Below are 20776 nucleotides of genomic sequence, written 5' to 3' on the forward strand. Positions count from 1 at the left end.
GGGGAGCGGGGGGGGGTGTCCAGAGGCGGGGAGGGGGGGAGGCTGTCCAGGGGCGGGGGGGAGGCTGTCCAGAGGCCGGGAGGGGAGCGGGGGGGGGGCTGTCCAGAGGCGGGGAGGGGGAGCGGGGGGGGGGAAGGAGCCAGAGCAGGAGGAGGAGGAGAAGAGAGGGAGGTGCCTGCAAAGAAGCCACCAGTCGCTCGAGCGGCGAAACTTTCTAGCGCCGGGACCCCCATCCCGGCCGGAACCGCTGCAGGTGCGCTCAGGCTGGGGGTGAAGGCGCCCTGGGGCCGGGAGCCCTGGTGAAGGCACCCGGGCGGCCCCCTGGAGAAGAAGCAGGGATTGCCCTGGGAGGAGGCTGCGGACGGTCCCGTGAGGAGTGACGCCGCCGCGGGGAGCTCCTGCCTCCGGGGAGCAGCGAGTCTGCGGGGCTTGGGGTGGCCTAGGGGCCCCCCGCGTCTCTCCCGAGGGCGCCGGGTCCGCAGGGGGCCGGGCCGTGCAGCCCCCATGGAGAAGTCCAAGAACTTTCGGATCGACGCCCTCTTGGCTGAGGAGCCCCCCCGGCCCGTTCCGAGCGCCTCCCCGCAGGGGCTGAGCCCCGAGAGCTCGGCGGGGAGCCCCGGCTCCTGTGCCCGCACCGAGACGCCGTCTCCCCGTGCGCCCCAGGGCACGGCCCCCCTGCCTGCCCCGGGATTCATCCCCAAGCCCGGCTTGTTGCATCTGCCCCCTCCCGGACTGAGCGCCCTGCCGGCCATGTACCCGTCCCCCCTGTACTCGATCGGGGCCCTGGGGGGCCAGCACCCTGCTTTCCCTTATCCCGGCTTCGCCCACCTGCCTCAGCCCGGCCCGGAGCACCTGAAGGCCGCGGCAGTGGCTGGATCGTTCCCGCTGGAGCACTGGATCCGCGCTGGAATGATGGTCCCCCGGCTCTCAGACTTCCACGGTGAGTAACAGCTCTCAAGGGGGCTGGAGACCGGGGGCCCAGGGCGCAGCGACCAGTAACTTCCCTACAGGGAGGGAACTCCCGGGGACTCTTCCCCAGGGCGGCCGCATCCCCTTGGGAAAGAGCCCCCCTCTCGTGCGCCTGCTCCGGGCTCCTCGCATTCGCTGCGGGGCAGAGGCTGGGAGCCAGGCGGGTTCAGGGAGGGATTTTAGGCCGAAGGAAGAGGTGGAAATGGGGAATCCCACGTGGGGAAACCGGCGTAAAACCTGGCCACCGCCAGCTGCCAAACGCGCTGCCCAGGGCGCGGGGGAAATGTCTCTCTCCGATGGGTCCCCCCATCGCCCGCTGATATCCCCCGGCTCGCCTCCCTCCCCGAGGGGTCCCGGGTGCCGCAGGGTCGGCTGGAGACACGGCCCCTCCCCGCGCACCCAGAGCCTGGCCAGTCCCGAGTCACAGGCAGGGCACTGGACACGGGCCCAGACCCCTCGGCCTCAGGGCACTCGAAGGGGGCTGCTGGGGGGGGTCGGGATTTTGCAACATCCGTATAAACGAGCTTTCGGATCACAACAGAGCCCGCAGCGGAGCAGGGCACGATCCCGGAGCGCAGCGGGCCGCGGCTGGAGCTGGGAAGAGCCGGGCTCGTAGCACACAGCTGCTGGGTGCGGCCTTCTCCGTCATCGGGCCCACTTCCCTGGTGTCAGCCTCGGGGCGCCTTCTGCGGGTCCCCTGCAGCTCCACAGCCTGGGCCGCACGCACAGGAGCTGGGCCCAAAACTATCACCGCCCCCGCCCTGGCCTCTCTGCTCTCCCGGGGTCCACAGGGCCAAACACCGCAGAGGGCGGCGTTGTGAGCCGGTCCTGCGACTTCCATTCCTCCCTCCTTCTGCCGGAGTAGGGGATCCTTGCCGAGAGACAGACAGGGGGTGTGGGGGTAGAGAGATCAGAGTGTAAATATCTGACTCTTTTAATCTAATCTAATCTATCTATCCCCACACACCCTATCTATATCTATCTATCCATCCCCATGCACCCCTCTATCTGTCTATACCCCCACACCCTCTTTCTCTCTCTCTCTCTCTATTCCCATCCACCCCATCTATCTATCTATCTATCTATCTATCTATCTATCTATCTATCCCCACACACCCTATCTATATCTATCCATCCATCCCCATGCACCCCTCTATCTGTCTATACCCCCACACTCTCTTTCTCTCTCTCTCTCTCTATTCCCATCCACCCCCTCTATCTATCTATCTATCTATCTATCTATCTATCTATCTATCTATCTATCTATCTATCTCCACACACCCTATCTATATCTATCTATCCATCCCCATGCACCCCTCTATCTGTCTATACCCCCACACTCTCTTTCTCTCTCTCTCTCTCTATTCCCATCCACCCCATCTATCTATCTATCTATCTATCCCCACACACCCTATCTATATCTATCTATCCATCCCCATGCACCCCTCTATCTGTCTATACCCCCACACTCTCTTTCTCTCTCTCTCTATTCCCATCCACCCCATCTATCTATCTATCTATCTATCTATCTATCTATCTATCTATCTATCTATCCCCACACACCCTATCTATATCTATCCATCCCCATGCACCCCTCTATCTGTCTATACCCCCACACTCTCTTTCTCTCTATTCCCATCCACCCCACCTATCTATCTATCTATCTATCTATCTATCTATCTATCTATCTATCTATCTATCACCATGCACCCCCCTCTCTGTCTAGCGGCAATGGTCTCACAGTCCGGCAGAATGACCGAGGAAAAACGTATAGACGGACCGAAGGGGCTCGGGGGGCTCTGCCTTGCGGGCTGCGGCCGGCACATTTTCAAAGCGTTTGGGTCCAATAGAATTAAACGGAAATTACAAAAAATGGAAATGGAAATCCCCGCGAAAGGGGCGAGCAGCAGAAGCTGGGGCGGCCAGAGGCCCGGGCGGGCGGGCGGCCACCCGCGCCCCCGGGATCGGGCAGGGAACGGGTCCGGCGGGGAAATCGCGCCCGCGGGTTTGCGCCTCAGCCACCAGGTTTCTCCTGCCGGGAGCGGCCTTTTCTTGCAACCAGCGAATTGCCCCGGCAGCCGCGGGGCCCCGGCCTGCGGGCTGGGGCTGGGCCGGGCCTGGGTTCCCGGTCACCGAGCCCCAGGCGGGGAAATGGAGCCCCGGAGGGTCAAAATCTGCACAGAGCGGCGCGTGCGTTTGACTGCGAAACCCGCAACAAACCTGGCCGGGACTTTGCCTGCAGAGCCCCCGGAAACCCTGCGGCCCCAGGACACAACCCGCTCCCGGGCGGGGTCCCCCGAGTCCCGCAGGGCGGGGCGCTTGGGGCGGGAGCGGGTTCTGCGATTCCTCATTTTCCCTCGCTCCCTGGGTCCCGGTCCCGGGCCAGGCAGCGCCAGGCGAAATGCCCCGTGCCGAGGCCCCCAGCCCGGCAGTTCTGTGCCCCTCGGGGAAGCTAAATCGCGCCCAACCAATGTATTGACCCCGCGTAAAGACTGAAACGACCGTCGGGGTGGGTGGCGAAGACCCGCAGGCTCTGGGCTCCCGGGGGTCCTGCTGCTCGAACACAAGGCAGGAGAGGGAAGAGACCCGCGAGGCTCCCTGCACGGGACATTTCGATCCCTGCGTTACTGCGCAATTATAGCGACCTGCGCCGCACCGCGCCACTGGACCAGGGGCCTGGCAGCCTCCCTGGGACCCTGCCTTGGCTTCAGCATCTGCCCCCGCCAGGCTCCGGGACCGAAAGTCCGGGCTTTCCTTTCTTATTAGAGCAAAGCTTCTCAGGAGAAAGCGGCGGGAAATTAGGGGGTTTCCGCTCCCCCAAAACCTCATCTACTGTGAACCCACTTTCCAGCCTCGCTCCTCAGCCGGTCCCTGGCCCGGTCAACCGACCACAGCCCCCCAAACTCGAAGCGAACTGTTAATGATCTCGGTCCATCTCCCCCCCCCCCCCCAGCTTCTGCCCAGCGCTGCACTGCCGGCCGTCACACGCCTTGCCAATTTCTCCCCCTGCTCCGGGGCTTTGCTCCTGGTCCCAGTGTGAACGGGCCCGGCCACCTCGGGGTTATTCGGTGCGCGGGTCCCTCTGCCACTCCCTGACGCAGGTTTCACCCGCAGCCAAATCCCGGATTTCACGGGTATGTGGGTAGGTCGGTTCGTGGCGATCTAAAGCGCCCGGGCTCAGGAGTGAGGGGCGGAGGGAGCAGCCCCCAGGGATCGCGATCTGCCCCCCACCCCGTGGGTCTGCAGGGCCAGCACCGACCCGCCCTCGGAGGAGGGACGGGACTGCTTGTCCGCAGCATGGTTCAGACCTGGGCTCCCCGCAGGGAGCCAGCCTGAACCTGCGGGAAAACGCCCCCATCCCCCGCTCTAGCACCCCGCGGCGGTCCCAGTCCCCCGGGGCAGCGCATCTGGGGCCGTTCACACTGAGAGCCACCGTGCGGGGTTCCGTTTCCTTTGCTCCCCTCGGGATTAGCGGCGATCCCAGGGCCCGAGCCCGGGTCTCAGCGCAGCGTGGCCCAGTGTTTCTCTCCCGGAGCTGGGCCCCTGGGAACAGGTGTGAAAAGGCTGCAGACCCAGCGTGTCTGAACCCGGAGCGGGGCGGGGGCTTTCTCCAGCCCGGAGCCTGCTTTCAGTTTCCCTTGCGCTCGCTCTGGCGCGGCCGGCGGCGGGTAGCGCTGGAGCGGGGGAGACACTTTCCATCGCCTGGGGCAGGGTGAGAACCGCCCGGGAACCCTCCTGCCTCCGCGCCTTAATCATTAACCGGGCGGCGGAGCGAGCAGGGAGCGGGTCAGACCGGTTCCTTTCACAACCTCTGGACCCCGGGCAAGCTGGGACGCTCCTGCGGAAGCGCTGCGAGCAGTGTGGGCCGAAAGGGGCGGCTGGGGGAGCTTCTAGACAATGAAAGGAGGGCGGGGGGGCGGGGGGGGGTTACTGAAGGTTTGTGCTTTAAACACGCGGGATGCCAGCCCCTGAGCTGCGGACAGGCCAGCAATGCCAAGACCAGAAGGAATCGTATCCAACCTCCCGTACAGGGCAGGCCAGAGAACCGCCCGCCCCCATCCCCAGAGCAGAGCTTTTACCCCAGCCAGTCTCCAGTTAAAAGCTGTCGGTGAATCCCAAGCGGGGAGACTCAGGGTGGGGGGAGCTTTCTCCCAGTGAAGCTGGTTCCTCCCCACCCTGTCCTGCCCCAGCCGCCTCGGGAGGGCTCAGCCCCAGGCTGTGGGGAGAGAGCAACAAGAATGTTCCAGGCCAGGTCTGGAGACTTTCTGAGGCGCAAACACGCTGGGTCCTGGTGAAATCGGCCCCTGTGCGAAGGGGCGGCAGGGCCCTGGGCCTAGCTGCAGGCTCAGCCCAAAGCGCTGGGGGCGGCCTATATGGGAGAAGCTGGGCTGGTCCCCAGAGCTGACCACGCCTGTCCGACCCCCGAACAGGGAGGCACTTGGTGGTTTAAATCTCTGAAATCAGCTGAGTGTCATCTGGTCAATTTCAGTTCACTTGCCAGAGGGGGGATTTAAATCAGGTCGGGTGCGGGGGCAGTGGGGGGTGTCCCGAGCCGGGATGAAGGCACCGCTGCCCCTTTCTCACCCAGCCCAGCCGGGCAGGGTGTGGTGGCCCGGAAGCTTCCTGCTGACCCTCTGCCCGCGGGAGCCGCGCAGGGGGCAGGGGAGGGAGGCTGGGAAGAGGAGCGGTTGGCACCAGGAGAGCTGCTCATACAGTCAGGGCACGGCCTTGCCGGGGCGCGCGGGGCCTGCCCACTTGCTGCGGGCGGCCAGGGGAGCTGGGGCCTATCGACAGAGCCTGACAAGGCCCTTGCGGTGACAGCTGCCACGGTGACTTTGTTGGCAGATTTTGGGTGGCTTGGAGGGGACCGACGGGGGCCTCAGAGACCAGGCTGACAATGCTGATCATTAGACCTGTGTCCACGGTGCCCATCCCTGGTTCCTAGAGCACCGTACCCGGCCGCGGGATTGCCACACGCTGGAGAGTTTGTTAGGGGTCTGGCTCCTCAGGCAAATTGCTCCTTGACTTGTGTGGAGGTTTTGCCCAGGGAGGGGCTGAGGGCTGCAAGGGGACTTTTGCCCTGGGCTTCAGTTGGAGCAGGAGCAAAGGGCACTGGGCTGACCATGTGCGGAGCACAGACGGAGACATTTCACCCCATGGCTGGTGGGTCGCCCTTGAGGCCTGGGCGCAGCTGAGCATGGAAGTCACAGTGAGTGAGTCAGAACGGAGCCGTTCCTCTTGTATGTGACCAGCCAGAAGGTTGCTGGGATTGATTCATGAGGGGCAATTCCGTAAATAGCCCCAGCCAGTGACCCTGGCTCTGCAGACCAGGGAATTCTTCCCATGGGTTACCTGGGTCCTGCGGGGCTGTTCTGGTCCCGGTCTGCGTGGCTCGCAGAGCCAACCGGCCGGTGTGGACGGAGGATGGGCCAGTTGAATGTACAGTTTGAATTGTGCTTCTGAGGAATGTTCAAACTCAAATGTCACCATTCACAAGTTTCTGTGCCAGTGACTCTCCATTTTGTGGATATTTGCAGGGAAAAAATTGAAATTCAAACAAATATTGGTCGTTTCTTCCGCAGTTTGGTCTGCTCTGCTCTAGTTGTGACAATAACAGAATTGTAATTTGCCTTTGTGTATTTGCGATGACTGCTCCCGTCAGTGGGTCATTAGCAGGTTTGAAGTCAGGTCCTTCAGTACCAGAAAACAGCCCTCTACCATTGAAGCTAACAGTGAACATCAGAACCACCAGACTGGGTCAGACCAAAGGTCCATCTAGCCCAGTGTCCTGTCTGCCGACAGTGGCCTGGGCCAGGTGCCCCAGAGGGAATGGACAGAACAGGGAATCGTCAAGTGATCCTTCCCCTCGCCCATTCCCAGCTTCTGGCAAACAGAGGCTAGGGACACCATCCCTGCCCATCTTGGCTAATAGCCACTGATGGACCTATCCTCCATGAACTTATTTAGTTCTTTTTTGAACCCTGTTCTAGTCTTGGCCTTCACAACATCCTCTGGCAAAGAGTTCCACAGGTTGACTGTGCGCTGTGTGAAAAAATACTTCCTTTTGTTTGTTTTAAACCTGCTGCCTGTTAATTTAATTTGGCGATCCCTAGTTCTTATGTTATGAAAAGGAGTAAATAACACTTCCTTATTTACTTTCTCCACATCACTCATGATCATATCCCCCCTGAGTTATCTCTTTTCCAAGCCACAAAGTTCCAGTCTTATTCATCTCTCCTCATAGGGAAGCCGTTCCATACCCCTAATAATTTTTGTTGCCCTTTTCTGAACCTTTTCCAATTCCAGCATATTACTCTAGTGTAACTCTATTAACATGCCTCAGTAGTAGGCTGTTGTCCTCGAGTGGACCAGTCAGGAATGGGCCTGGGAACATACTTTACAAGCGTATCAGCCAACACACAAGTACCACAGGCCTCAGGTGTTGGAACCTTATTCTGTCCTGAGTTTTCACGCTAGTTGATGGGAATATATATTTATATATCTGTATCCCAGGTCTGTCCTTGCCCTTGTGCCTCCCGTTGAAGTCAGTGGAAATCCTGCTTGTGCAAAGACTGCAGGGATTAGGTCCCGAATCTTTAAAATGAAGCCCAATCCTTTGATGAATTGGCTATGAAAAGCATGGATTTATTATGTAAATTTCATGATTTAATAACTTCAAAGCCCATTTAAAAAAATACAGCCAGGCAATCTGGTTAATTAAAAGCCCAGCTGGATGAGTAATGGTGTAGAAAGTTAAAAGGAAAAGCCCATTATCGCCCATCTCCTGAAATTAAACACCTAGTGATCGGGTCCAAGGCAGCCAGGGGGGCCATTTTCTGGGGATAGGCACCTTCCTATGGAACGTTTTCTCTCTCCTCCCGGTGCAGAGGTGGGGTGGAGGTGAGGGAGACAGATACATTTACAGCTTGTACTTAGTGTTGCATTTACAAAGCGTCAGGTGTTAACTGGCTGCATTTTCATGCTTCATGGGACTAAATATGAATATATTCACTCCCAGGTGGAATTTGCCCCTTTGCTGAAGGCTGGCCTGAGGGTGAGACGCCCCTTGAGCCCCGGGGGCCAAAGCGGGGCTACAGCGTGTCTCGGCCTTGGGGTAAAAGGGGTGAATTTCACTCTTCTAATCACATTTACTGGGCAGAATCTGAACACCTGCAAGACGGGGCATAGTCACCGCTCGGTGCCTGTCTGCTTTCGGTCTGTTATTAATATCGCACCTGTTGCCTGGAAGAACTGGACTCCCAAATGCTAGACCAGCAGTTCTCAAGCTTCATTTCATTGCGACCCCCTTCTGACAACAAACATTACTACACGACCCCAGGAGCGGGGACTGAAGACCAAGCCCGACCGAGCCCTGCTTCCCCGGGCGGGGGGGCCAAAGCTGAAGCCCAAGGGCTTCTGCTCCGGGAAGGGGTATGTAACTTTATCCCTGGGTGATGGGGCTTTGGTGTCAGACTTGCTGGGTCCCAGGGCCAATGCCAGCTTTGGCGACCCCATTAAAATGGGGTCCCGACCCACAGTTTGAGAACTCCTGGGCTATACTGACCCCAGACACTGGGCATCTGATTGTCCCCAGAGACATGCAGGCAAGGAGGCAAATCCCAGATCAGACAAATGCCAACGGCCCTGCAAAGACATGGCTTTACTCCCATGAGTAGCTGAACTGAAGTCTATGGGGCTGGCCCAGTGCTGCGTTATTCCTACGCTGGCCTGAGACTGGGAAACTAGACAAGGCCCACACTCCAAGCATCGCAAGACGCCCCCGGCAGGAATGGACTGGGCCCATCGGAACTCCATGTGGGAATAAAGTTATTTGTGAACCGAAGTGATTGCAGGATCGGGCCCATAAGTGGGGCAGGTCCCACCGGTGGTGGGCACCTGACCAAGACAGCGATGGAGAAACGCGGAGAGGCCACCAAAGCTGCTGAAGTAGGAATAACTCCAGCTCCGGACTGGCACATGTCCCAGCAGGATGCAGCCAGAAGCGGCAATCTCTTGCCACCGTAAATGGTGTCTTCTCAGGACAGCTGAGTCTGGAGTAACGAGCGAAGAGACTGGTCTGGACTGGGTCCTAGCAACACCCAGGGGCCAGATTCTGAAGCTCTTCATTGTACTGGGGCAAAGTGTACCAGAGTCAACGGGAGGTTGGTCCAAATATAGGCAGAGGTAGGGCTAGGAGTCTGCTGTGTGTCCTTCAGCTGAGTCACCCCGTGGCAGGGGCCACAGTGTAATTACGTTCAGCTTCCTTGGGGGAAGAACAGCCTCACAAATTAACCCTCTGATGCTGATGTTCGGGAAAGAGGATTAAAAACATCTGCGGTAGCTTGTTAGAAAGAACGAACCCCGGAGCCTCGCATTAAAATTCTGGCCCTCACCATGGGGGCTCCTTACGCAGCAGGACGCACTGGAGCCCCAGAAGCCACACACACCCAGAAATGCAAACAGAAAGCAGGGAGGAGAAACTACCACTGTGGCTAACCTGCAAAGTGAAGAGGTTGCTGGAGCCGTGGCCCTAGGCCCACAGAAACAAGACTGAGTGGGGACCAGTAAAATGAGCGCGAGCGATTCGGGGAACGGTAGAATTTGAAGAGCAAATCGCCAGAGACAGAAAAACAAATAAATGCTGTGGGGAGAGCAGAAGCCAAAGCCGGTGAGTGTCCGTGAGTCCAGCAGGGGCAAAGGGAGCAGTCAGAGCGGATTAGCACATTGGAGAGAAGCTAAATGATCCCTTTATATCAGTCTCCAGCACAGAAGAGTTGGGGAAAATACCTACTTTCCAGGTAAGAGAGGTGAGGGGAGTCAGAGACTGAAGGGTTAGAAGAGGAAGGCCTGGAACAACATGATAATTCTCCCTGCAACAAGTCACCAGGACTGGATGGTTCATCCCAGAGCTTTAACTTCAGTGCAGTTATTCTGGCTGATGCCTGTGTAAATCAGGAGACAAATCAGGCTCACTATTTATACACAATGCATAATTAACCTGTGGAACTCAAATCAGGCTCACTATTTATACACAATGCATAATTAACCTGTGGAACTCATTAGCACATGATGCAGAGGCCAAGAGCTTAGCAGGATTTTAAAAAGCCTGCAGACAAGGATATGAACAAGCTACAGGTACATTAGACACAATAAGCATGTGGGGGCTATAAAATCTCCTGCTGCAGGGCTCCTGCCAATCTCTAGTGACCGGGGTTAGGAACAAATTTCCCCTATCGGTCGGTTATTCTAGATAGCGGATTCCTTGCACCTTCCTCTGATGCAGCTAGCACAGGAAATGGTCAGAGACCGGATACTGGGCTAGATGGACTCCTGGGCCAACCCAGACTGGCAACCCCTCTGCTCCAATATTCAGTGGCTCCTCACTCCCTAGGGTGGCTGACAATCTGGTGCGGGAGGGCCGTAGACCAGTGAGATTTGGGGAGCAGGTGCAGGGGGGAGCTCAGGCAGATGCTTCCCCAAATACAGCCCAGTCACTGCACCCCTTGCCTCTCTCCCCAGTGCCAGAGCCACGTTTACTGCTGCCCTTGGGCTGCAGGGGCAGCTTCTTCCAGCAAACTGAAAGGAGATTTGGGGCCATGCAGCCTGGGACCCGCTGGACCTGCCACAGCCACAAAATTCCCACGGCTCCTGAAAATCTTTTGGAGGAGCAAGTTCCACCTGTCACACCCTGTCTGATGTGTAGGTTGTAAGCTCTCTGGGGCAGGGCTTGTCCTCCTGGTGACTCCTTTGTACGGCTCCCAGCACAAGAGGGCCCCATCTGTGAATGGCATTCCTGGCTGCCGCCCTAATTAATAACAGGAATAAATAACAAGGGCACCAGATGGATTTGGGAGTCAGGTGTTTTAATCCTGGTGGAGAGCACAAACACACACTCATACATGTACCCACACACAGACGCGCACACACGTCAACACAGATGCACATACACACATACACATGCACACGCACACAGACACATGCGCATGCGTGCACAAACACACACATGCATGCACACACAGGCATACACATGCATGCACAGACGCACAGACACACACGTGTGCACACACACAGTGTGACAGGGTCGGTCCGGATGGCTACAGGAGAGTAATAGAAGGTAGATATATTAGCCCCAGGTTAAGTAGGTCCCTTTTCCCTGGATAAGGTAACAGGGAAGGTTGCAGAACAATCAGGAACCTTCTAGAGACAATTAAGACAGACAGGCTGATTAGAAGACCTGCAGCCAATCAAGAACCTGTTAGAATCGATTAAGGCAGGCTAATCAGGGTTTAAAAACCTGGGTTTGAAAAGGAGCTCACTTCAGTTTGCGGTGCACGTGTGAGGAGCTGGGAGCAAGAGACACTAGGAGCTGAGAGTGAGAACGCGGACTGTTGGAGGACTGAGGGGTACAAGCGTTATCAGACACCAGGAGGAAGGTCCTGTGGTGAGGATAAAGAAGGTGTTGGGAGGAGGCCATGGGGAAGTAGCCCAGGGAGTTGTAGCTGTCGCACAGCTGTTCCAGGAGGCACTCCAGACAGCTGCATTCCACAGGGCCCTGGGCTGGGACCCGGAGTAGAGGGCGGGCCTGGGTTCCCCACATATCCTCCCAACTCCTGGTCAGACACAGGAGGAGTCGACCTGGACTGTGGGTTCAGAAAAACGGCCAAGCTGAGGGCTGCCGTGAAGCTCCAAGGCGAGCAAATCCGCCAACAAGCGCAAGACCCACCAAGGTAGAGCAGGAACTTTGTCACACCTGGCACACATGTGCACAGACACGCACAGACACACATGCACACACGCGCACAGACACACATGCATGCATGCGCACACACGCATGAACACGCAGACACACCTGTGCACACACACGACATTGAGCTCCCCCTTCTGAATAATTTGTGTGAGCAAAATTCACTTCATCAGGGAAACGCTGCTACCGAGGAAAGGTCTTTATGTGCCCCCCATCCCCCCCAGGAAGCATCTGAGCCCCTCACGAGCTTTGGTGGATGCAGTCCCACAACACCCGTGTGGGGCAGGGCAGGGCTATTCCCCCATTGAACAGATGGAGAACTCAGGCGCTCAGATATTAAGGGACTTGGCCGCGGTCACCCAGGCATTTGTGGCAGAGCAGAGTCGCAGGCTAGAGCCCTCACCACTGGATCATCCTTCCTCTCGGTGGCACTCACCCTAGTACCCCCTGGTTGTCACTTCCTGGGCAAAACCTACCCTAAGCTTTGCTCTAGCCCTCTGCACAGGTTGACCTTCCCTCACTAATGAATATATCATCACCCACCCAGCGGAGGGGGGTCAGTCTCTTCATCCCCATGACATAGGTGGGGGAAACTGAGGCCCAGACAGGGGCAGCGACTCTCCCAGGCTCACCTGGAAATTGTTTTATCTGAGTGCGCAAACAAATGATCCGATTCCCCACTCCCCTCCTGCCTCTCCACGGCCCCCCGGGACCTAGGGCTCAGCATAAGCTGAGGGGAGGAATTATTTTGGGGTTCCCTGAAGTTTTAGCAGAACATCCTGGCTTGGGGGGCGACAGCTGCCTCTCAAAGCCAGCCTAGACTGCGTCCAGCCAGGTAGCGTGGAGCAGGAAGGCTCTGGCCTCCTGAGCCATCCAAGCCTGGGCACTGGGCTTGGTGTCTGGCCCTGAGACAGCTCAGGGAATCTGTGGGAGGGGGCCTCTCTTCTGCTTCCCGAGCCAGGAGAGATCACGTTGCCTTTGCTGCTTCCAGCCGTTGGGGGTGATCCCTCCCAGGGACTGGACATAGAAGCCTTTTACCACACTGGCTAGTGCGGTTGCTCTGTCGCACATCGAGACAGGAGGGATCCAGACCAGGCAGGCGTGAGCCGGGGCCCCGCGGAGCCAAAGGGAGGGGAGTCTCTGCCAGGGCTGCGTTTCTCCTCAAGCCGTAGGAATTTCTTAGCTGGTGCTGGCTGGGGACCCGCTGGGCCGCGTGCGAAGGGGCGGCTGGCGCAGGAAGCCGGGGTGTGTTCAGAGTCCCGGGGGAGGCTGATTTCTGCGCCCCCTGTCAGCAGTAAGGAAGTGCGAGGCAGGCCGGTGAGGCCCTATGCAGAGAGCTGCCAAGCTGGAGATTTATGGGCATTGAGAGACTTGGTCTATGGCCCCGGGCGGGTGAGCGTGTGAAAGCTCTTTGCGAGAGTGAATCATTCTCGGCTTTCCCACTGGGGCAACCGGTGCCTGGCTGGACTCAGCGAGACCTTGGACAGGAGAGAGGCCGGCCATCCGGCTCTGCCCGCTGAGCTCCTGCAAAGGCAGCAGCTGGGAAGGCACAGGGCTGTCACGCTTCTGCGGGGGGAGGGTGTCGTTCTAGGGTCAGAGCCCCCCTGCCCCAGCTGTAGGAAATCCGGGCTGCTTACTGCAGGGCCGGCCCCTCCTGCTCCACCAGCAGCAGGATGGGGTAAACAGACAGGGGATTCCCGGGGCAAGGATGATGCGCTGGGCTTGGACTAGGGGATCTAGGTTCAGATCAGCCACCCGCTCCCGTGTGACCCTGGGAAAGTCACTCGGCCTCGCTGGGCTCCAGGTCGCCAGCTGTACAGTGGGGACAATGACCCGTCCTCCCTGCGTCTGTCGTGTCCATGTAAACGGGATGCTCTGTCTCCTCCTATGTGCCTGGACCCCGGTCAGCGCCCAAGTTCTGCCTGCCCAGGCCAACGTAGCGCCAGCGCCCAGCACTCCCCCTGGTTTGATTCAAGCCAGATCCTGGCAGTTCACGCTCGCTGGCCTGTCCCTTTTACACTCTGGACGGCGGCTTGGAAGTGGGCGTGATGCTCATCCATCTGTGGCACTTCGGCCCCATTGTGGTTTAAACCCTGGGAGCTGGGGACAGTGGTTCCTTTTCAGCTCTGCGGGTCAGAGACAGGGCAGTGCCCTGGGGCAGCCTCCGGCTTGCATCGGCAGCCCAATGCACTGTCATTTCAGACAGCTATCTCCCACCCTCCAGCGGGTACCACAGTGTGAGGATGAGCAGGAGGAGGGAGGGCTAGGAGAGGTCTGGGTGCTGGGGATGCCAGGCCAGGAACGGTCTGGGCGCTGGGGAAAATTCGTCTTCTCAAAGAAACCCGATTTCATTCTTTGCGATTACAAGTTTGGTTGATGAAGGTGATTGTGTCGATGTAACAGACAGAGCCTTCTGTCGGGTGTTTGACTCAGTACCGTCACAAATCAACAAAGAAGTGGGTGACTGACAGATCTCTAAGGTAGTTGTGAATGGGGAATCCTCACTGAATGGGGATGTTTCTCGTGAGGTTCTGCAGGGATCAGTTCTAGGTCTGATGCTATTCAAGATTGTCACCAGTGATCTGGAAGAAAATATCAAATCACTGCAGATGACACACCGACCAGCAGAGTGGGGAATGATGCTGAGCACAGGGCAGTCATACAGAGTGATTCGGATTGCTCAGTAAGCTGGGCCCATTCAAACAAAATGCATTTTAATACAGCCAAATGCAAGGTCGTGCACCGAGGATGAAGGACTGCAGGGCAGACCTACAGGATGGGGGACCGGATCCTGGACAAAAGTGATTCTGAAAAGGGTTTTGGGGTCTGTAACGGGACGCAGACTCACAGGCGGTGCCTCCTGCTGGTCGTCTAAGGGAATTAGCTCACCAGCCTCCGAAGCGCCCTCTTCAGGCCAGTGTCTCACCCTGCTGCTGGCTCCCGTGTCCCTCCCAGGACCCTGGTGCCCCTTTCACTGGGTGCTGCCCCCTGGCAGTACCCCACAGTTCTGGGTCTCCCCCTCCCAGGGGAACCCCCCCGCCATCCCTACCTCACCTCTGTCGTAGGCTCCTGCCAGCCACCAGCTAGCCCCCGCGCCCTGGGGCAGACTGCAGTGGGAGCCACTCATCCCAGGCAAGGCTGGGTTTAGACCTGCTGCCTCTGCCTACCCGTGGCTGCCCCTGCAACCCCCATACCTAATAGACCTTCCCAGGCCCACAGCCTGGGGCTTTCCTCGGCCCGAGCTCCCTTGGCCTTTCCCCAGCCCTGCTCCAAACTAGGTCCCCTATTCAGGTCTCTGCAGCCAGGTCCCTGCCTCTCGGCGCTGGAGAAGAGCGCTCTTCTGCTCCTGGCTTTCATAAGGCCCGCCGGGTCTGTTTGGGGCGTGGCCCCCAGCTGCGGCTCCTCTGCCAATCAGCCCAGCTCTTCCCCTGCCCCAGCCCTCTCCCAGGGCTGCCTTAAACCCCTCTGGGCCCGAGCGGGTGTCCACCCCGCCACAGGGTCCTAGTGGACAAACGGCTGAATGTGAGCGGTGACCAGAAGGGCTAATGTGTATAAATAGGGGACTAGAAGTAGAGGTAGGCAGGTGATTTTACCTGTGTGCACAGCACTGGTGAGACCGCCAGGAATAGGGCAGCCGGTTCTGGGTCCCCACGTGAACGGGACAGAACAGAGCCACAGGAGCGATTCACGGGCTGGAGAAAACGCCTTAGAGTGAGAGACGTCAGACGCGCGATCTGTCCAGCTCCCCAGACAGAGGGCGAGGCGAGTGAATTGCAGGGTGTCGGTGCCTTCCCGGGGAGAACACGGCGGCGCTAACCGGGCTCTTTAATCTGTTGCAGTGGAGAGACGCAGAGCAAGAGCCAGTGGCTGGGAGCTGAAGCCAGACACGTTCCCACAGGAATTGTTAGCTCTGCGGGCCATTAGCCACTGGGACAAACTCCCAAGGGCAGCAGTGGCTTCTCCAGCTCTTGAGGTCTCCAGAGCCAGCCCAGAGGCCTTCCTGGAAGCTGCCTTAGTTATTCGGTTAAGTGCAGGGCGGGCGGGGCGTGATCTATAGGAGGTCAGACTAGAATTAGATGGCCCCTTCTGGCCTTAAACCTCTGTGAGCCGTGGGTCTGAGAGGCTGCCCGGAGGAGCGATGTGGGAGAGGGGACGGGTGAGCTGGGCACCTGGCTGAGAAGCCTGCTGGGTGGGACGGTGCCTGGTATGGCGATGGCCCAGTGGGACACGCAGGGTAGAGCCAGGCTTGGCAGCGCGGGAGCCGCAGGGAGTCCGGGAGGGGTGCAGTGCAGTTAAATTACAGGGATGTGGCCAAGCGGGAGGAGGTAGTGAGGGGTAAGTGGGGGGTTCGGGGAACCGCCCAGAATGGTCCAGCGGCTAAGACCCTGAGAGGGGAAGCGAGAGGAAGGAAACCAGGCGGCGGGGGAGCCCGGGTCCCAGGAGGAAAAGCCAAGGCAAGAGGCCCAAGATGACAGGGTGTAGAAGGTGGCCATTAAGCGCTGTCTGTGGTGCTGGCAGCATCGTGCTCAGGGCCGAAGACACCAGCTGCAAGGCAGACGGGCCAGGCCGATATAGCCAGTCCAAGGGGTCAAGTGGGTCAGCGTCAGCTCTGTTGTCTGCCCCAGCTCCTCAGAGTCCTGACCCTGACACTGGGGGCAAAGCCCACCCGGCCCAGCCCGGCTCTAGTGTGATACATTCTGTTAGCTACAGCAACCAAGCAAAATGTGTTAGAGACCAAGTGAAAACACAGTCGGCTAATATCAGATCCCCGATGAACCTAGGTACCGGCCGTCTGAACCATACCAAAGAAGCCAGCAATTCTTTACGAACGTCACCTAATAATCTAGGGAGGCAACTGTGTTGTTTCGCGCTCGGCCCCCGAAGCCCCAGTCTGACGGCCAGGCAGTGTCTTGATATTCCAGCTGAATGGCGGATGTGGTGAGTGTCAATCATTTCCAGCCTGCAGCAAATGTGGAAAGTAGCTCGGATGTCAGTCAAGACAGCCAGCCCCCATGGTAGGTGGGTAGGTAAAGAGTGAATCTCCCCACAGCAAGACGGGGCTTCACGCGGTCTTGCAGAGCCCAAGGTGAGACAGCTTGTTCCAGGTAATTAACCACAGGAACAACCTAGGAAGGGTTCTGGCAGGTTCTCCGTCACTAGGAATTTTCACATCGAGATTGGATGTTTTACTCAGAGCTGCAGTAGCTCAAACAGGAATTAATGCAGGGCAATCCCATGGCCTGGGGCAGGCAGGAGCTTCACATTAGGTGATCACAAAGGTCCCTTCTGGCTTTGGAATCTACAAACAGGTTGATATTTCTGCGGGGGGCGGGAGCGTCTTGTGACCCTGGTAGTTTCGTTCTCTTTCAGGAAGCTCGTACAGGGTCGAATGGATCAGCTGGTGTTTTTATCGTGTTGGCTGATTAGTACCAATGGACTTGCTGGCTGGCCATGGGTTACTGGCTTGTAGACGTCAAGTCTAGATGTCGCGTGTTTCTGGGCAGCTCCCCCTCGGCGGCTAGCCTGGGAAGCCCAGGCCTCTCTCAGGCATGGCGGCACTGCATGGCCAGGGACGAGTGGTCAACAGCAGCCACGGCAGCAGGTGGAAACCAGGGTTCTTCTTTCCCTTGTGGAGATGGTGGCCTGGCTGGTTCCTCACCTTTGGGGCGTTTCCTGAGCGAGGCTTCTCCTGGGGAGTTTCTTGGCAAATCAGAATGGGGTGTTCTCCTTCTGAGGTCACTGGCTTCACCCAGTGGGGTTGGATTAGGTAAGAACCGCCCCATTCTAGGAATTTCTGTCTCAGAAGGACCCCGCAGGTCCTTGTGTGTGAGCCAGTGAGGTCAGGGGTCAGCCCACAGGCACGAACCACCTGGCAAGTCTCGACTCAGAAACCATCTCAGGCTGCACGGGTAGCCCAGAGCTGGAACTGAGGTTTTTACAATTCCCACGAGCAATTCAGTTTCTAGCTACAGGCCCCTCCCTGCCCCACACGGTGCAGCAAGGCAGAGAGCGGGCAGGGCTCCCTGCAGACACAGCCGGACCCCAGGCAGGCCTTATGTCCACCATGTCCCTGAAACACAGGCCCAGCGTTTGCTTTGGAGTCCTGCATGTATTATTCCTGCAGACCTCCATGTACGTGTGTTTCTGGGGTCCGTGTGGACACAGGAAGCCATGGGTGGGTCTGAAATCTGATTCAAGTTGGTCTCTGCATGGAATTTCACAGCTGCTGCCCTGAGCTGGTGTAACAGAGCTCGCCCGTGCCAGGGCGCCCTTGTGTGGCCAACCACAGCAAGGCAGAAAGTTCCTGCCTCAGTTTTCCTAGGGCAGGCGGAGCTGCCCATCCTCCCCGCCACAGATCAGCCCAATGGTCACCTCCCCCGCCCAGGAAAGGAATGTTGTCCTTCCCAGAGTCGTGTTCAGGCCCTGCTTCTGGGCACAATTTATTTGTCTCAGTGCAACCCGCAGACAATTCCCAAAGCCTCAAAGTAAAATGCAGCTATTCCCCACGCCCATTCCAGGAGCCGCCTCCAGGCTGCCCACCCGAGATCCCCCACCCACTGCGTTCCCCAGTTCTTCTGCCCCCCTCCCCGGGCCAGCCACCTGTGAGTGGCCAGGCCTCTTCCCCAGGGCCAGCGCTCCTATTCCAGGGCCTCTGCGTCTGGCAGTTCTCCTCGCTTGCTGCAACTCTTCTCCCGCAGCCTCAGCTTGGCCTCCCCGCGGCGCTCCACTCCCCAGGCCCCTTCACGGGCAAGTCCTGCTATTGCCGAGCAGCTTCTCATGGGAACCTCCCTCTGGAGTCAGCCTCTTTCTCCGGGCCCAGCCTGCCCTGACTGAGCTGGTTGTGACGGGTTCAGTCACAGAGACCCCCATTGGACTGTCACCTGACGCGCTGAAATGACCTCTGAGCCCTTTTTCCCTGCCAGCTTGGGACTCCAGCACCCTGCCTTGCTGAGCCGGACACGCCAGCCTGCTGCAACCCAGACCCAGGTCTGGTCCATGCGCCCAAAGCTGCAGACTTTAACCAAAAACTGCTCAGCAGGTCACCTGTCTCCAGCACCCAGACACCCAGCTCCCAATGGGATCCAAACCCCAAATAAATCCATTTTACTCTGTATAAAGTTTATACAGGGTAAACTCATAAATTGTTTGCCCTCTCTAACACCGATAGAGAGAGATGCCCAGCTGTTTGTTCTCCCAGGTATTAATCACTTACTCTGGGTTAATTAATAAACAAAAGTGATTTTATAAAGTATAAAAAGTAGGATTTAAGTGGTTTCAAGTAATAACAGACAGAACAAAGTAAGTCACCAAGCAAAATAAAGCAAAACCATGTAAGTCTAAACCTAATACATTAAGAAACTGATGACAGGTAAAATCTCACCCTCAGAGATGTTCCGATAAGCTTCTTTCACAGACTAGACGCCTTCCTAGTCTGGACCCGATCCTTTCCCTGGTACAGCCCTTGCTAGTTCCAGCAGGGACCTTAGGTGTTAACTAGGGGTTTCCTCATGACTGGCAGCCCCCTTTGTTCTGTTCCACCCCCTTTTATATCTCTGGCACAAGGCAGGAATCTTTTGTCTTTCTGGGTCCCCACCCCCCCCTTCTCAATGGAAAAGCACCAGGTTTAAGATGGATTCCAGTATCATGTGACATGGTCACATGTCCTGGCAGACCCCAGCCTTCATTCTTCCAGGCCTGACTCGCAGGCACCCACTAAGGCTTGCAAGTAAACAGACCATTTACAACCAATTGTCCTGGTCAATGGGAACCATCAAGCTTCCAAACCCCCATTAATGGCCCACACTTTGCATGATTACAATAGGACCTCAGAGTTATACTTTATATGTCTAGCTTCAGATACAAGAATGATGCATTCATACAAACAGGAGGAATATGTTCAGTAGATTATAAGCTCTGTAATGATACCTTACAAGAGACCTTTTGCAGAAAGCATATTCCAGTTACGTCATATTCACACTTAGCAGCATATTTCCATAAAACACATGGGGTGCAACATCACACTGGTGTCTCCCTTTGCCCCGGGCCTTGGTGCGGGCCTTCTGCTCAGCTCTGGCCAGTTCTCTCCCACAGCTCCCATCAGGTCTCTACCCACCAGCTCCCAACTCCAGCTGTCTCCACGTGCTCTCACCAGCACCTTCTTAACTGCTGCCTGGCTCTTTACAGAGGCCCCCTATCAGGCTCCATTGGGAGGCAGCTAACTAGTCCCAGGTGAACTGGGCCCATTCCCTCTTACAGGGACCAGTGACCCTGGGACAACAGGTGATTTGGGGGTGGGAGTGGATATTGGTGTGTGTGTGTGGGGGGGTAGGACCTTTGATCCCTGCTGTTTTGGGGAGGGGAAGATCCCTGCAAAGGTGTGAGCCGGGAGTGTGATGTTTAACATAGTCTCCTGGCTGGCCCAGTTCTCTCTTCTCAGGAGCCGTCCCTTGGCTCTGACAGGCTTTCTCGCTATTGCTCTGGGCTCAGTCTTCTGGTTTGGGGAGGGGGGTTGAGTGGGGCACAAGGGGGTAGCTCTGGCAGCATCTGGAGCTCTCGGACCCCTTGGCCTGGCCTGGCTGTGGGACAGTAGCTGCTGGTGGCACTGGTTAGTGATCTCCCCGCCGATGGATGAGGATCGAGTTTCCTTGCCGGCTCTTGTTTGCCCATAAACTGCCTTCGATAGCGCTGAGCCCCAGTACTGTCTGCACACCCTTCCCCAGAGCGGGCAGCTGGAGTCCCCTTCACAGCTCTAGCCATTCTTTGGGACAGGCCCCTTGGATACCCCGGTCTGCCTCGTCACCCCAGTGAGCGTGTCTCTGTGATAGCTCGTCCCTCACACCACAAATCGCAGCAGCAGTCCGGCTGCGCCCAGTCCCAAAGGACCAGTCACTTACACCAGGCCAGTTGCTCTTTAGATCTCACACCAAAGCGAGCGCTTGTAGCCAAGCCTGTAATAAGCTATACCAAGATTTATTAAATAGAAAAAGGAGACAAGAGAGGTTAAAGCAGGTAAACATATATATGCAAATGAGTTACAATCTTAAATTTCAAAAAGTAATAGAA

The 20776-nt window shown here is 57.5% G+C and overlaps 1 protein-coding gene across 1 annotated transcript in view; it reads left to right on the forward strand.

Moving 5' to 3' along the window:
* The first annotated feature begins 504 nt into the window (after positions 1–504).
* The window catches only part of LOC102938183 (motor neuron and pancreas homeobox protein 1-like), a 29970-nt gene continuing 9698 nt past the window's right edge, over positions 505–20776 (forward strand). The window contains exon 1 of the mRNA XM_037913093.2: positions 505–940. Within this exon, the coding sequence (XP_037769021.1) occupies positions 505–940 (436 nt within the window). The remainder of the gene's footprint in view (positions 941–20776) is intronic.

This window comes from Chelonia mydas, chromosome 11 (genome assembly GCF_015237465.2).
Source record: "Chelonia mydas isolate rCheMyd1 chromosome 11, rCheMyd1.pri.v2, whole genome shotgun sequence".
NCBI classification, from domain to species: domain Eukaryota; kingdom Metazoa; phylum Chordata; order Testudines; family Cheloniidae; genus Chelonia; species Chelonia mydas.